Source organism: Excalfactoria chinensis, chromosome 1 (genome assembly GCF_039878825.1).
Source record: "Excalfactoria chinensis isolate bCotChi1 chromosome 1, bCotChi1.hap2, whole genome shotgun sequence".
In the NCBI taxonomy this organism is placed as follows: domain Eukaryota; kingdom Metazoa; phylum Chordata; class Aves; order Galliformes; family Phasianidae; genus Excalfactoria; species Excalfactoria chinensis.
In genome coordinates, this window is record NC_092825.1 from 65,708,999 (window position 1) to 65,726,911 (window position 17,913).

General features: G+C 38.0%; 1 protein-coding gene across 10 annotated transcripts in view; it reads left to right on the plus strand.

The window, feature by feature from the left end:
- Positions 1 to 17,913, plus strand: part of MPPED1 (metallophosphoesterase domain containing 1) — a 63,489-nt gene that overhangs the window by 15,504 nt on the left and 30,072 nt on the right. For all 10 annotated transcript variants that reach the window (XM_072327393.1, XM_072327325.1, XM_072327385.1 and 7 more), the window contains exon 3: positions 4,437 to 4,618. In XM_072327393.1, coding sequence (XP_072183494.1) covers positions 4,437 to 4,618 — 182 coding nt within the window. The remainder of the gene's footprint in view (positions 1 to 4,436; positions 4,619 to 17,913) is intronic.

Here is a 17,913-nt window from a genome sequence, read left to right on the forward strand (position 1 = left end):
TAAAGAGAAAAGCAGCCTTATCGTTAGATGAGAAGACCGGTGTTAATTTTCATTTATTTATTTATTTATTTTAACGAAAGCTTTTTCTTTTACCAAGTCTGAATAAATTATCCCCTCATTCACATTTTTGGTATTTAATATGAATTGATATTTTCCAGACATAGACCATGATTTCTGCAGTTGAAAATGTCAGCAGTTATGAGTGGTTGAATGTTGTGTATCTGTTTAGTGAATGCTTATGTATATTTTTTGGCATAAATAGATACTGTGTAAAAATATATATATATATATCTGGAGACCGACATAGAGCAGGGTGATGAGCAAACACTTGCTTTTTGAGGGCAGTGTGTTAGCTTGTAATCTGTGTTGGGGTTTTTAGGTACTATTAAAATGCAAACAGTAGAATGAGTTGAGTGTCAGCAGTGGGAAACATCTTTTGTTTATAGAGCTGGCAAATGTTAGCAAAAGTACAAACAAACAAACGTGGGTTCAGAAGTACTTTTATAAATGAAAATGCTAAGTGCGGGTTGCTTTATTTGTCGAAGCTTAGCCATTCTTCATGTATATTCAGGCAGTTCCTGGGCACCCTGAACTTGTTCTCCAGATCTAAAAGCTGAGTGTGTTTTACTGGACTGAAAATAGGTTATTTATTAGAATCATAGAATCACCAAGATTGGAAAAGACCTCCAAGATCATCCAGTCCAACTGTCTACCTACCACCAGTATTTCACACTAAACCATGTTCAGAACCACATGTAAACATTTCTTGAACACCTCCAAGGACGGTCACTCCACCACCTCCCTGGGCAGCCCATTCCAGCATCTGACCACAGTTTTTTTTCCAATATCAAACCTGAACTTTCCATGGTGCAACTCGTGGCAGGACAAGATGGAATGGCTTCAAGTTAAGCAGGAGAAGACGCCACACCCAACATTGTCATAATCTCCATTCAGGTTGTTACAGGGATCAAGAAGGTCTCCCCCCAAGCCCCGTCTTCTCCAGACTAAACAAATAACTGCTTGGTACTCAACAATATGCAGCTTGAATTTCTAACCAGTGACAAACAGATCATATTACCAGAGGGCTGAGGAAAATCAACTACATGATATAAGTTCAACATTTAAGCAAGTAGTTGAAAATAAGCTATCCTTAGAAAATTATTCCTTAGAAGAATTTAGCACTCTCTTACAAACGATTAACACAATTGAAGAAGCTTGTGCATGCAGAAAAAGAGGTTAAATAAATTGAAACATATACCACAATCTGACCTGCTTTTTTCTTGGTACAGAAATAGTAAAGAATGTTTCTGACTACCAGCAGGATTGCTTTTGCTTCCAGTGAATAGAGCAGTGACAAAGAAAGAGAAGGTAAAGTGTGTAACAAAAGCGCCTTTATTCACATAATTGTTGGTGAAATCTCAACTTTAGCATGTAGAAGTTTTGTCATTAACTTCAGAGAGGAAAGGGCTTTGCCTCGTCTGTGTATAGGCCAAAATATGTAGGTTGCAGCCAATCAGAAACACGCTTCAGATAGACCCATTAACATCTAATCTTGTGGTAAAATACTCGAACCGCAGTTATTTCTGTTGCTCATCTACTGAATCCAATTCTTCTTTGGTCCTCAGTGCAGTTCTACTTAACTTTTTGGCGTACTGACAGCAGTTCCCTAGCCCCATCTTAGTCTGTCATTCCCATGCTTGTGAGATGACTGGATTGCCACTGGCAGGAGGGGTGTCAGATTTTGACAGTGTTCTCAGATTCATCAGCAACTCCTAAGAAGTTCCTGTCTTCTGTTTTTTGGGAACCTCCTCAAAAGTCTGGTCTAGAAACTCACTCTTAGCACTGTTTTTTTTTTAAATTTTATATTTTATTTTATTTTTTATTTTCCCTGAGGTTTTAACTTTGCTTTTCCGTTTCTTTACAAGTTTACACGTTGTTTTATAGAAAAATAGCATTTGTGCAAAAAATAATCAGATCTTTCTTCCTTTGCTCATGCTGCAAGCGGTGCATTGAGTGTTGGTGTGACAGCTGCTGTGGCAACGTGTTAACCAAAAATATGAGGATCCAGCCTTCAGAAATCACTTCTAATACAACTTAGATGCATTTGTGAAACTTGACATATGTTTTTGCCTATGTATGGCCTCAGTGTGTGCATACCACTTCAGCATGAAAATGTGCATCTCGTTTATTTGTGGGTTTGTTTTTTTTTAGTGTTGATATCTTTTCTCCATGAACATTATTTGACCCGCTGCATGGGCTCTGAAAGTTAAGCATATCTCAGCAATCAGGAAAATGCTGTCCACGCCTCCTCTATCCCCATCCAAACTATAAGAAACAGCAAATGTATTACACACTTGGTTTGCTGTGGTGAGACCCTTGATTTCCATTTGGTTCTGATGCAGCAACAGGGGAAATACATATACCCCCGAGGAGGAACTCTGTGAATTAAATGCAGTACCCTTTATGCAAACTGAACCTTAAAACAACCCTCACTCTGTAGTCCAAAACCCACCATTCTCCATCCTTTGCTACTACTCATGGTACCTCCACTCGCAGTCCAGAGAGCTCCCTCTGTGTCAGCTCTCATCCCTGAGAAACAGAGGCATTTGTAATACCTAGTTGCAATCGTCTAGCTGCAGTGTTTATGGTTGTGAACTCTCATACTCCTGCACCCTATCTAACACTTTCCCATGGCCTTCACACAGCATACACACTCCCTCAGCCGTGCACCTAGTGTTTGCAGCTTCAGTGTCTCAGGGTCCAAATGTTTCACTTTTTTGGCTGAGTTTTACAGTTTCTATTACGTGTTTACTTAGATGTAACCTGAGTGCACTGACATGCACGTAATGCTGGGTGCACATTGGGTAGAATCTGATCACGGCTGGCTTTTCTTCTTCCTCACATGTCATTATTTTCTGCTCAGAAACGGGAACTTTGGAGAGAGTTGGAGGGTACTCATGATGGTTTCTCCAGTATCCCTGTAAAAAAACTAGCAGCAAAACCACCTCACAAATTGTTGATGCTTAGTGACAACAAAACAAAGCCACTCCACTTCTTCCTAAAACCTGTAAGAAAGATGGATACAATCAATTTATTCATAGTCAATTTTTATAATTACAAAAAATGCTAAGAATGTTTTATCTATATTTAGTAAGATGTGAAGACTTAGATTTTATCCGTTTATTGTGTGAAGTTGTCAAAAATACTTCAGTATCCATACATTTAATAGAATTCTTCTTTCACTTCAGGAAAAAACTGTGTGATTAGAAATGCTTATATTACATTTTTCAAATAATAAAATGTCTTCTGGTAATTTACCCAGCAAACTCAGGGGCAGTATTCTTAATAACAGAGATCTCTTAAATTTTTCCTGTGTTCCTTTATATAATACCAAGATCCTGAATTGAAGCACAACCAGTAAGGAACATATTACATATGGCAATAGTGAAGAAAACTAATTTTGTTTTTCCTTTCAGGATGACTGTTTTAAAAGTAAAATAATTCATAGTATTTCTGTATACCTCTCTGGTGTTGCAAATATAATTCTTGCATCTCTGACTTTCTGATTTGATTCCACCAGAATTCCCTTACTGGAATAGCAGATAATGGTATAGCTGTATATGGATACATTTGCTTCTGCATATTCTAACAAACTATAGCTAGAGAGTAAAAAGACTGAAAGAGTTGGAAATAAGTATGCCTCGCAAAGCAGAGAGGTGTTTTCTGCTTTCCTCTTCTAACATATAAGCTGTAAGTCTCAGCAAACTTGTTTCTTTTTCTCAGTTCTGAATACTGAGATTGGGTTCTGAACAATGCAGCCTCACCCCTCACAGCATCTGATTTCATTTAGTATAATTAAGCCCAGAAAGTTACCACATTTGTCCTGACAATAGTCAGACTTGAACGTACATTTACAGCTGTTGTCGGGATGATTCTTATCTTGCATTGCATTAGCAGACTGAAACGTATCTCCAAAATGTGTTAATTAAATTTGCTGGAATTATATAACTTGCTGAAAAAAAGTTATAATTAATAAATGCATTTAAAAATGTATTTATGTATCTGAAATAAATCTTTTCCCGGTGTACCATGTAATCATATTTAAACAATGAAACAGGATAGCACTGTTCCTTTGAATCTGTTGATGCCTTTGATTTATTTGTAAGTTTTTGTTTGAGAGTTACCGCCATAGTTCAGTTTCTCTTGCTTAATCTCTTTCACTTAATCCAACAAATACTGAGAATGTTGTGATGTGAACATCAAGGATTTTTGCACCTCCCATTAGTGTTAGGTTTGTTTTAATAAATCCCTTCCATCAGACAGATCTATAAGACCGTGTAATCTTTTGTAAAGGTAAAAATTAGTATTAGAATTGCAAAGTAGACACTGGAAGTTCATATGTACATTATAACCTTGTTATGATGCATTTCCTGCAGGGTTGATCCGGTGCCCCATGATGCTCCCAAGCCTCCAGGGTATACTCGATTTGTCTGCATTTCTGATACTCACTCGAGAACTGATCCCATCCAAATGCCATATGGAGATGTGTTAATACATGCTGGTGATTTCACTGAGCTGGGACTTCCTAGCGAAGTAAAAAAATTCAACGAGTGGCTAGGTAGGTACTGAAATCTGTGTGGATTTGAAAGTAAATTTGTTTACTGAATGTATCTGCCCCTTCTGCCTCCCAGTAAAAACCACCACGCAGTCAGGAATGATGAATATTAATTTGTCTTAAATTTGAATGGCAATGAGCAGGAATCAGATATTTATTTTTCTTTTTTTTTTTACAAGATTTTTTTTTTTTCTTTTGCATTTTTCCAATGGAGCAAATAAGATTTGTGAGACTATTCATCTGTTCTGCTTTCACACTCTCAAGTGTACATTAAGCAACTTCGTGGTGTTAGCAACAATTTCAGTCAGTAGGCCTTTAATGATTTACATAAAACCTCCTACATACATTGTTATGGCTTTGCTTCCCTGCAAAAAAAAAAAAAAGAAAAGAAAAAAAGTTGTTGTGACTGAAAACATTTGTCTGTTTAACCCTGGAGGCTTATAGTTTTTTTATCTGGGGCTCAGCTGCACCGCAGTGATGAATTCCAAATAAAGCGCAACGTGTGCCCGCGGTTGCTGTCTTGGATGTAGCAGACCAGATGTAGATGCCTTCTGTAGGCAACTGTTGGCATTGGTAACTGAAATTCTGTTCCACTGGGCAAGAGAGTGGTGATTTACATGTGCTTCTGCAGTGTTTTGTATATTCTAAAAAAAAAAAAAATAAAAAAAATAAAAATGTCAGTGAAAACTGGAAAGCATTTCACTGTATCCAGACAAAAAACCCAATCAGTATTGTTCAGTCTGCAGTGTAGATACCTTAATTTAGAATAAAAACGAGTTCTTGCTTCTGATGCTTCATTATCCAAAAAAAGGGTCAGATGACTTGGGAAGTGGAAGGGCAGAGTTTAAGGGTAATGGATTGTAGTTTTTAGGTTGTTTATCTTTCATTTATCTTTTGTGCATCGTCCTTCCTAGGTTTATTTTTTTTTTTTTCTTTTTCTTTTTCTTTTTTGCTGCATGCGACAGTGTTCCTCGTTAAGAAGGCACAAGGCTGACAAACACACGTGTAGGCTGAAAACGAATATAAAAAAAGGGAGGGCTAAACAATTTCAGCAAATATTTACCACAAAAAAAAAAAAATAAAAAAAAAAATCATCGGTGAAGGCTGATAAATATTTATTTCAGGTTGAAAACCCGATAACATGCCCAGAATAAAGAAATTACATTGTTCTATGGCCACTCCGTTAGGGCCAGCCCATGGAAGTATCATACTCTGCTATAGTGCCCTCTCCTCTGTCTCTGTCCCCAAATGGTGCAGGTCTGTTGTGCAACCAAATGCAAATTTGAATCTTATTATGTAGATCTCTACCATATAGTGTAATAATGCACTGAAAACAGCATATGAAGATGATACCGACCATATGGTTAACCATTCTAAATAATACTTATTTTATTTGTCTGCTAGTGTGGGAAGGAAAATGCCTTGGGACATCAGTAGTGAGCAAAGACAGGACTACGCACATTGCTTGCTGCACAGTTTTTGTGTCCTTAGTTCTCCATCTGCCTCCCTGCTGGTCACAGCTGTACAGTGTTCTGAAGAAGTCCTGAAGCTAAAATCCTCTCAGTTTGGTTTTGAGATTTCCCAAGGCATTCATGTGATGGTCTCTTCATCATTTTTGTTCCAAAAGAAGGCCTAATTTTCTGACTTTTCAAGACACATGTCCAGTTTTATGGTAGTGTGTGGTTTGGGAAAAGGTGAGATTTGCATTTTGAGTTGTATTGTTACCAGAGTCTCTCTGAGACGTGCATATTTAACAAGTAAAAGATTTTGTGGGGTTTTTGTTTGTTTGTTTATTGGCAATTTGAAAAAAAAAAAAAAAAAAAAGAAAAAAGAAAAAAAAAGGAAAACTTAGCTTACTTTTTAAAAATTAATTCCAAAATATCCAATAGAATAATAGCTTGGAGTCATTACGCAGGCTTCATTTGACTAGCATTAAAGGCTTTGCTTCAGTTAAAAGTTGTAAATTTGTATAATTGCACTCAATCAGACTTCAAAATGAAAGCATTAGCTTTTATTTTGAAAGGTTATTTTGTTTTCAGTGATCAACTTATGCATTCATAGTGCACTGAATGTTTACAAATTCTGTAGTAAATGTTAAAATGGTTAAAAGTGTTCTCTTTGAGAGGCAGACTTTTCCAATCTTTTTGCTGGTTGCTCGTGTTGTTGGGCAAAGATCTACTCTATGACAGTTTAGGTTGTTCTGGATGGTTTTGGAACTTAACTCCCACAACCTGCCCAGCCTCGTCCTTCTTATGGCCTCAAGTTGTGCCAGGGCAGGTTTAGGTTGGATATTAGGAAACACTTTTATACAGAAAGGGTAGTTAAGTACTGGAATAGGCTTCCCAGGGAGGTGGTTGAATCGCCATCCCTAGATGTGTTTAAGAGCCATTTGGATGTGGTGCTCAGGGATATGATTTAGCAGAAGGTTGTTAGAGTTAGGGTACTATGGTTAGGCTGCGGTTGGACTTGATGATCTTCAAGGTCTTTTCCAACCTGGGTAATTCTGTGGTTCTATGATTCTTCCTTGTTTGAACATTTCACTGGTGTCTTGAGAAAGTGGTTGATACATTGACCAGGACCTTGACTTCCAGCCTTATTCTTAACTGTTGCCACCACATTTCCTTGTCTGTTGCTTCTTCCCACACCAGAGGAATGGCTTTCCCATTTGGTTATTTTGTTGTTTCAGATATGTATCTTCTACCATCAGCTGACTGTAACCTATTTGTTAATTCCTTGAAATAAAGAGTAGAATATTTGTTATGCCTTCCCTCAGCTTCCTCCAGGCAGTAGGTACACATCCTACTTCTGCTGTTACACGAGCATTTATTCTTCCCTTATGGCATTCAGTTCTGTCACACCCCCTTGGGTCTCTGCCACTCTGGTCTGCCAGCCTGTTTCATCTTATCAGGAGGCCCTTCAGCAAGTTCAGATTTTATCTTTCTGCTCTACATAAAACTTCTGTGCCTTTTTGATGCAAAGTATATTTTACATTAATATCATTAACTTCCGTGGAGCTTATGGTTCTATCAAGCACATGCTCAAGTGCTGTGCTAATAGAGGCACGTTGGCTTGCTGAGTCATACCCTAAAATATGTTCTCTCTTTTTTAGGCTAACTGTATGTGGGTACACAGAAGGCCAGATGATATATCTCTGCAGCCAATCATTGTAATTGTCTGCCCCTCAGTCCCCTATTTTAAACTTTTAATCCTCTCACTCCTGTAGCCCTTTTCTGCATTTCACTTCAGTTCTTCTTGGTAATCAGTTGTTTCCTTTCCTTGGTTTTTCTTTTGTTTTCTGAAGACTCCTCCATTTTTCTCAGGAAGGAATTTGAGGTTTTACCAGTAATAGATTGATGTGGAGCTCCAGGGGAGAGAAAAGAAGGCTGGTGATAACTGGACGTGCATATTTTCTCAGCTTTCTGTGATGGGCAGTCCAAGGACTTCCTGGACCACACCCTTATATACGCTGTATGTGTATCTAATAGGCATATATAATATGTGACTCTGTGAAGAACGTTGCATATTTTGAACTTACCGTTGACTAGTTTCATTTGGCATTTCCTAATACTAGAAGAGGCAAGTGAACTATTCCATTCTTCATTCTGCCGCAGAATTTATAGGCTCTTCCCATATTTACCCTTTCAATATTTTTCAGGCTGAAAGCTGTTTAGAAGTCCTTAAATGCCTTTGGTCATCTTTTTCTTTGTACCTCTGCTTGTTCTTCATTGTTTTAAAAGGTGGAAGACTAGAACTGCACGTGCTCTGAACACACCACAGATTTATACCACAGCATAATGAAATTTCCTGTTTTGTTCTCTTTTTCTTTCTAATATTGTGGATTATTGTTTTTGTTTTTATCGATGTCTGAACAAAGAGATTTCTTAAAATTACCTATTATAACTCTATGGACTATTTCCTGAGCAGCAGCATCTAGTTCAGAATCCATCACTTATGCATAGTTGGGATGCTTTTTCCAGCAGTTACATTATTCTGAATAAATTTCTGTTCCATTTCATCTGTCCTATTATTGCCCAATCATGTGGTACCGTGATATACTTTTGTAAGTCAGATTTCCATTTTGCTACTCTTTCTTAGGATAGCTTAGAAAAAGAAAAGGAAAGGCTGTGAATAGTCAGTTTACAGAGTTTGCCAATGGTGTTAATGAGGTCATTTCTCACCCTTCTTTTTCCTGAACTGACCTTTCTTGTATTTTTATGGTTCTCCTTTTCATTTTCTGACTGCATTTCTCTTCCAATTTGTAAATCCAGTTACTGTGAATCAGAAGGAAAAAGGAAAAACAAAGCATGTATTACAGTAGGTGCAGGTGGGAGGCCATGAGGGCAGCAAAACTTTGTAGTGGCATCATGAGGACAGATCGTGTGACAGCTTTGGACGTACACTGGTTTTCCTGTATGTCCAGGGGATTTTAATAGTATCACTTCAAACAGCTGAAAATGGTTCAGAGGAATTGTTATAAATACGTGTTATCAAGGCTAGATAAGGTGGATTATTTTGTAAGGCATGTCATGCTTCCTATGCACTGCAGCTATCCTTGTAGTCAGATATTTCATTATTTTTCTTACTTAATCTCAACCTGCATATAAATCAAATGTGCTGCAGGATGAACACAAAGACAAGCTTTCCTGCACTCATCAGATAATGAGTCCAAAACCATCTCTATTTCGTGCGTCCCATATTGTTGGCACTGGAAATTGCCTGCTTGGTTCACTTGCTCTTGCAATTCACTTTGCTAGAGTCTGTAATATCATTTCCAAATGTTGTATGCTCCAGGACCCGCTGTCACTTTGAGCTTGTGGGTAACTTTCCTGGAAATGTGGCTGAATAGCCAATCTGTGGTATAAGCTGCAAACATACTTTCATATTCTCTCTGAGAATTATCTTCTGTACATGGATTGAAAAGCTTATTTAAACTAACACATTTTATACTACTCATTGTTTCAGTGTGTTTGCTTGGGATTTTCCAATGTCAAAAACACTCTTCTTATTTGAAATTCAAGTTTAAGCTAAACTTGAAATAAAAATAAAAAAAAGTAGAAGGTGGCTTCACTTTGTAGTGGATAACAGTAATTAGCTCTTCAGACTACTTTCCTGACAATATTAATCTTACTTGTGTGTCATACACGCAGACACAGGAAAATTGATTAAATTATTTGACATGCACTTCTGGAGTGTACATGGGCAGACTCAGTTAGAAAGATAACATTTTTCTTTTAGACCAAAAATAAAATCTAGGGTGAAAATATCCTCCCAGATTTAGTAACTAGCAGTAGTGGAATTACCTGTTTCTAGTAATACACTGAAGAACAAGGTCAGCTAATATTGGTCAATGAACATCATCCCTCTTTTTCAATTCTTAGTAAAAGATCTTCAAAAAATCTTAAACTGTGAGGCTTAATTTTACTTCTGCTCTTGTGTTAAATCTTGTGAACTGGTGTGAGTTATTTATATTCCTCTCTTAACAGGTATTTCATATTTTTAGGTTCAATAATACATTTAAAACAGATTAAAACTGTGTTGAAGAAGAAAGAAAATCAGCTTCAGAGCAGCAAAAGGAATTAGAATTTATAAATTGTAGTCATGCCATTTTGACCATCGGTAATTACACTATTTTTATGTTAATGTAGAAACCTCTTGAAAGAAGTATTTAAGCACAAATTATCTATTTACAAAAGAATGGCTTTGGAAATGCGGTGAAAAACATTGAGCTGTGTAGGGATTTAGAACAGATGTCATTTTTAAAAGACTGGGCATACTAAAAGAAGTGTTGGTTTTCATTGCATTTCTTAAACATACGATGTCTCAGATGCATTCGTACATCTAAGGTTCAGACAGCATGGCACAGAAAGGTGCACTGCAGCACTCTCTTCCAGGATCTCTCCAGTTCTGGGGATTTTATATATCCTGAAGACTTCCAAACTGGGAACTGGGAGTCTCAAGGAATATTTAAGCTACACCCTTTTATTGGGAAGATGTCCCAGAGCATCTGTTTTCCAGATCTGCTCCTCATGCTAGTGGTGAGAAGCTGTAGGAGCCCTAGGAATGGTAGATGCTGAAGGAGTTTCTCTTCATTCCCTCTTTCCAAACACACAAATGCTTTGGGATTTATTTTGCTCTTTGTACTTAGATTGTGCTGTTTTTTGCTGATGGAATGGAAAGTAGTAAACCTTCAAGATTCTGAGCCTTGGGGATGGCTCATGTAAAAATGTCCCATGATCTTCATAAGTACTGAGATGTCTGGCTCCCAGTTTAAGCAATTGAGTAAAATTACTGAGTGTTATTCTGGACTAGCAGACAAGTGTACCTTCAGGAGGGCAGCGAGACCCAGAAGTGCATAGAGCAAGCAGGGAAGTGAAAAATCTGGAACGTATTTCTGCAAACCCTGATTGCCACTAACTCTGATATCCAAAGCAGCCTGAGGAAGGCGGGCAACCGATTTTAACTTAGTCCTCTTTCAGACTTGACAGCCTCTTCATCGTTCCCCCTTGTGAAATTGTGAGAATGGTGCTTGATCCACCTACTGCATGAACGGAGTTGGAGGATTAATTATTCTCAGTTCAGCACTTGGAACACCTATTGCAAAGCAGCGTATACAAACATTAAATGTTGTTATTAGTGCTGTGCACCTCATCCAGTGACTCAACGTGCAGCTCCTCATAGTCTTTCCTTGCAGAAGGTGACAGCTGGGAAATAGCGAAAGCACCTCTGTGGGATCTAAAGATCTGAGCAGGAATCTGTATCAGTGTGCAGAGACATCTATGCAGGAAGTTTGAAGTATTTTTTTATTGTTATCTTTCAACTTACTTCTATCTCCTTTGCGTTTATTGCCCCCAGATATGTCTCGTATACGAAAACTACGATATTCTAAAAGACTTAAAACCTCAGAAAGGTATATTGTTTAAACTAAAACTTTTCCAGGAAATAGAAAAAAGAAATAAGCAATTTATGAAAATGAATGCCATGATTTGTATGGCTGTGAATTCTCAGTCTGTATATCGCCATAGAGTAAGGGAACATATCAAAGAAAGGTTCAGCCTGGGCAAACCTTGCAGTTGTACAATTTTCTCTGCATCTGTTACTGACCACTAGTGGACAGAAGGGACAGAGCGATGCAGTGTTTTGACCTGACTCACTGCAGCTGCTCTCAGTGCATAGTTTTCAGCATGCAGGGGCTTGGTTCTGCATAATTACTAGGCTGAAAGCAAGCCACATTTCCTTTAGAAGTAATTTTGGCCAATTATTATTATGTGTTTGTGTATATAAAAACAGTTTATCAAAGAATATAAGATAGAGTATGATCTTTTTTTTTTTCTTTTTTTTTTTTTTATTGTCTTTTATTTAAAGAAATCCTCATTCGCAAATGTGAGCAATATCATGTGTTTGTTGTTTTAATGCTTGATATAATTACTGGCTTTTACAACACAAGAATGTCTTGATCTAGCAGGTTACAGATGACTTAGGAAGGAGTGTTCATTTACAATGTTATTCCAGATTACACACCATACAATAAGTATGTTAATGTGAATTTCCCAGACATCAGCCCCTGTGTTTAAACACAGAACTGTCAAAGAGATGCTAAAAAAGCAATCTGAGACAGTTATGCAGTCTTTTTACTATATCACTCACTGCTGTATTCTAAAAGGTTGAAATGAGAGGGAAAAGCATTAAGTGGGCACTTACATGATTGTCACTGCTTTTAATGAATACTAAAAATTCAGCTCAGTACAATACTGGGAGAGAAGCAAAGCACATCTGCTCTGCAAGTTTGCTTTTTATCCCTTGAAGTTGCAAGTTGGTAACAATTGTAAGCAACAAAGGAAGTCATGTTGGTAAAGATGCCTAACCTCTTAGTGCAAGAGGAGCCTGGAGTATAAACATCCTGCATTTGCTTTTGACTTCTTTGCAGTGTTTATCTAATACAAGAAGAGGAAGGTTTGCTGATAGAATGGAATGAACCTCTAAGTACACAAAATTCTACTTCGAATGAACTCATATGCAGAGAAATGGCAAACAAAGGCACGTTGTTCAGAGCTTTGCATTACACAGTTTGTAGTTCAAGTGACAGTCCCCCAGCATTTCAAATTATTTGGTGAAAATTATGCTCACCATAAAAAGGACCTGCTGTAGTTTACAAGTTAAGAATTGCTGTAATAATTTTGTAATTGGTGCATAAAAACACAGAAAAATTAGATGTTCGGTTGATTTTCCTAATTAGTAATCTGCAGTAATGAAAGGAATAAACAAAGATGTTACTAGCTAAACAAATATATACATAGATTCTCATTCACATTATATTACCAGAGCTATTATCAGATTCTTGTATTAAGCAAAAAAAGGCTAAGAAACTTTCTCAGGAGGGCTTGCCACAACTGACAAAAACCCCATGTATCTGGTTAAGAAGCCGCCAAGGTGATAACATCTTTTGGCTACATCTAAGTGAAGTATGATAGATATCCTGGGCTTTTCAACAGGTAATAAATAAATCAATCAATCTCAAATAACAAACTAGGGCTGCTCCAAAAGTAATGCTTGCTATTTTATTAAGTTGGCCCACGATCTCAGAGGCAGATGTTGATGGTATGGCAGTAGAGGTTGAACCTTTCTACCTAATAGGCCATTGCATTTTGTTGTCATACGACAAATGGGAACAGAGAGGCTGTCTGACGAAATGAAGTCTGACGTGGAAGCACACATGAAGCAAAAGGGTGTCACTGAATTTCTATGTGCAGAGAAATGGTGCCCAGTGATATTCATCGACACTTCCTGAATGTTTCTGGAGACCAAACAGTGGCTGTGAGCACAGTGAGGCAGTGGATGGTACACAGTGGCAACAGCAATGTGAAAGTCAAGCCATGTTCCAGATGACCGTGCAGATCTTTTTGAGCATGGCATGCCAGCTCTTTGTCATTGCTGGTGAAAATGTGTAGTTAATGGCGGTAGCCACTGTTGAAAAATAGTGCTTTGTAATTGAGATTTTTCCCTATCAAATAGTGTTATTGTGCTCTTTGTAACTGATGTGGTTTCCATGGAAATAAACAGGAAGCATTTCTCTTGAAGTGACACACATACATTGATTCAGGAGATTTGGGACAGATTTATTTGTGTGATGAGTTGCTCTGGGAGTAGAACCGCTACTGCTTGGCTTCTTAGATTTTGTCTTGCAGACCTTCTGCGGGATCTTAGGCATCTCATAAGAGCTGTCATCCTTCTCAAGCCTCTCTTTCAGATTGTACATGAGTCTTATTAGGCACTTACTTCCAGGAAACTCAGGGGAATGTAACTATTCTTGAGGCCTCTACTCCTCTGCCTATTGTAGTAAATGACTTTTAAATCTGTTGGGCATTTTCAGAGGGATACTGAGAAACAAAGGTACAGAATTGTGAGATGCAATGGTGTCGTATTAAAAAAGAGTAAGAAAAATATGCTATTTTCTGTAACTACTAATTAAGTGCAAGACAGTGTGACTCTAGCATTTTTCTGCATGCAAAGGAAAACTGTAAAAACAAAAGGAGAGGGAAAAATGAGGCAGAAAAGATAAAGAATCATGTAGCACAGAAGGGAGAGGAAAGAAAAATAATCTATTAACCCATGTTAAGATAGTGGCTGAAAGAGTGGATCACTGCTTGGAGCCCCATTCCAAATTGGCAGAAAGCAAATACTGGATGTGTCCTGAAAGAGAAAGCCCTGAAACCCAGGACTGAATTGGAGCCAGTATGTTTCTGACAGAATTTTGATGTCTAAGCATTTCTCTTGATTCCAAATCCAGATAGGATGAAGTGGCTAAAGATTGATTATGGAGAAAAACACTCTTTTATTTCTCACAAGTTAGGTGTTCCAGGAGAGGAAAAAAATCGTATTGAAGTAAAAAAAGAAAAGTGAATTTTTGCTTAGAAGTGTAATTTTTATTCACCCCAAAATATTTTTAAATGACATTTTGTTTCATTTTGTTTCCTTGGTAATGTCAGACCCATAACATGAATTTCCAAATATATCCCATTCCATCCAAGTGGTATTTGAATGATTTTAATACAGAAAACTATTTAGGCAAAATTCTCCAACCAGTCTAGTTGTATTTTCTCTCTAGGCTATGGAGCTATTTCAGCAGAAGCTTTTCAGGTGCGAAGAACTTGGTAATCCCAGGTCTTTGGCAGAATTACTTGTCTTGATTTGACTAAACAAAATAAGAAAGCATGAAAAAAAATATACATTTTCCCCAAATTCATTTTTTGTAAATGTGTTTTTGGGAAAAAGCATTTTTGACTCCCATAGCATATGTTCTTACATGTGTTTTTTGGCACTCCTGAAGGGCAGATCTATTTCTTACACGCTTGCTGACTTATTTCACAGGGGAATGAATTTTGTCCTGGATATGTGTGCAGAACTCCTGTGACAGCCATAAGTTTTCTTTAATATCTTTGTATGCATAGAGTTCTAATATTAAAACGAAGTGTGCTACCTGCCCACCAGCAAAGCCATATGCTAGCGCCAAATGTTAATTGACTATCAGTTGAGTGTTTAGTCCTTTTCATCTGCTAAATGGATAATGCGAGAAACTTGTACAGAAGTTAATGGAATATACTTTCTAGTCCTTGTTAAATTGCTTGTTCACCGTAGATTTGTTTCATTAGAGTCACAACATGGAATGAGTATCTAATTTCTTACAGCATTGCAGACTCTTTAAAATTGTCATTCGTTTTCCAGTGTAGACTTACAGGCATCCAGGATGGAGGGGACCGCTGGAAATCATCCTACACAGCAGCCCTTGTTCTTCAGAAAGGGTCCCTTGGCTATAAAAGTGGTAGCTCTGCTTTCAGCTTCTGCCATACTGAGGCTGATGATGGGATGCATAACTCCCACCTGAGCTGCTAGTTTCCTGACTGGAAGGGTTGAGGAGGTACCACTGGAGCCCCATCTCCTTCAGCATTACCCCAGAGCTCTTAGTCAGCCCTGTATGGTATGCATTCAAAGCCATTCTGGTGGCCACGTGGCCGAGTGGAAGGAACTTGCTCTTTAGTGTATTACTATTTTGGAAATAGAAAAGAAAAACAAAAGAGAGAGAGAGAAAAAAAAAAGGAAAGCAGCTTAGCAGATGAAAATGCTAGCCACTGCCTTTAGTAAGGCTTATTTTCATGGAATTTGTAAAAGGAAGACAAAGGGAACCCCCTGGATTGGTTAGTTTGTATTGCTACTACTGTCTTAGATAGGAATCATTCTTGCCAAAGCCATGAAAGCTTTCATGAGTGTGAATTCAACATTCTTAGCTCAGCTTGTTCAGCAAGGGACAGAGAGTGTGCCTGAAGTTATTTATACCCAGCTTGCCATTAGTACCCACTACAAGGTGCAGGACCAAGCGGTCAGCCTGGAAGAATCTGAATTCAAGTGCTGGTGCACAAAAGTAATAGATGGAAAAGTGGTTGTTCTCAAGTCATGGGCATGTATGAAAATTCCAGGCTGCTGTGCTGCATACAGACTGGACTTGGAGACTGGTCTTGGTCTCAGACAGGGTCCAAGCCAGAGCTATAGAGTGTGCCATAGTCTGTGCCTGTGGTTGGAAAACCATGTGTTTGTGTTGGAAGGATGTGCTAGAATAAGAAAATAAAAAAACGATTTAAATAACAAAATATAAGGTGGTATTATTATGTATTAATAGTGCTTGGTGGATCTTAAGGTTGTAGAAGGCACTCAAAAGATGAACAACTTGTCAGGACTGTATTCACACACCACACTGGATTGTGTTTTGACTACAGTAAGATGGTAGTGGTGCCTTTGAGGTTAATGGTAGGAGGACTGTGCCTTTAATGCACATATGTGTAGTATTCAGTGCTGACTTCTGCATGCGGACTAACTGCTAGCGTTGGTAAATATTCATCATACTGGAAGCAGGGAAATGTATATAATCAATACTGTGATCTGGGAGCTGAGGGTCTTATATTTCTTATACGTAGAGTTCATGACAGCAGCACCCAGCCAAGAGCAAAGTTTCAAAGATTTCTTTCTAAGGTTAACTTTGTACTCTATGAGTGGCTGGTGTAGAAAGTGAAGCGTGTTTATAAGTCTGCTAAGAACAAAACTGAACCAAAATACTGTTAAATTTATGTGCTAGCAGCAAAAATTACCTCAGTGTGTTAGATAGAGGGTAGAGTGAGCTAGTAATGAGACAAACGAGAGAGATTGGTTTAGCAAGTTGCTGCCTGGTATGGAATGAAAGGAAGAGAAAGAAAGGAAAAAAACCTGAGCTGCAAACTCATCAAAAACAGAGTTGTTAATTGAAAAGCTGACAGACCTGTAACTGCAGCAGTGCTGCTGGCCGCCACTATAATAAATGTAACTGTACATTTAGAGTAATTTGCTAATTTGCCTATGTAACACCCACAGACAGCAACATGACATAAATACATTAGTGGAAGCAACAACTATAACCAGCTCATACAGGTTCTTGGCTGCTAGATGGATGGATCAGATGAGCTGGAAAAGATTTACAAAACAGAACAGAAATGGAATTGCTAACAATGTTGTGGCATACAGGATTTCTTTCTTTCTTTTTTTTTATTCCTCCTTTTTTTTTCCTCAGGATGCTTTAAGTCCTGTAGATGTCCTTACATATTGCAGCACGTAAAGAACGTTTTAAACTTGCTTGTGCGTGCACACACAGAAGATCTGTGGAAGTGGGGGTACGCATCTGCAAAACATGAAGCATTTCAGAAACAAAAATTGCAGTATTTATGTGTCAGGAAGTCTTTCACATAAATAATGGAATCTGTGTGCAATAATTAATATCCCAACAGAGTTTCCCATAATGCATTTTCAAAAAGCACATATGTATTGGATGAACAGGCAGGACGGTAAGATCCATTTTCCTAATACAGAAATGCCTGAAATCTGTACGAAGGAGTCATGCAGGTATTTTCATTCCGAAGACACTGAGATCAGCCATTTATATACTTCTCTGGGCTAGGGTTATCCACTCTCTCCTGTTTCTGGAGCTCTGAATCCTGCTGTTGGATTTTATCTTTCATCCTACTGATGCCAACTCCTATCACTGTGTATGGGCTGGTGACACAAATTCTCTCAATGTCCTGTCTCTGGGTTAGGCTAAGGCTCATCACTAAAGGTGAATATATGTAGAAACAATATGTTTTGAAATTAAAAATGGCAAGATTGCTACTACACCCTATACATTTTCTCTCAAACGCTCGTAAAGCACTCAGACGAAATCTTCTGGGACGGGTGATCCCTGCTTTATGGGCAGAGTCCAGCTGATAACCAAAGTGGAGTCAGGT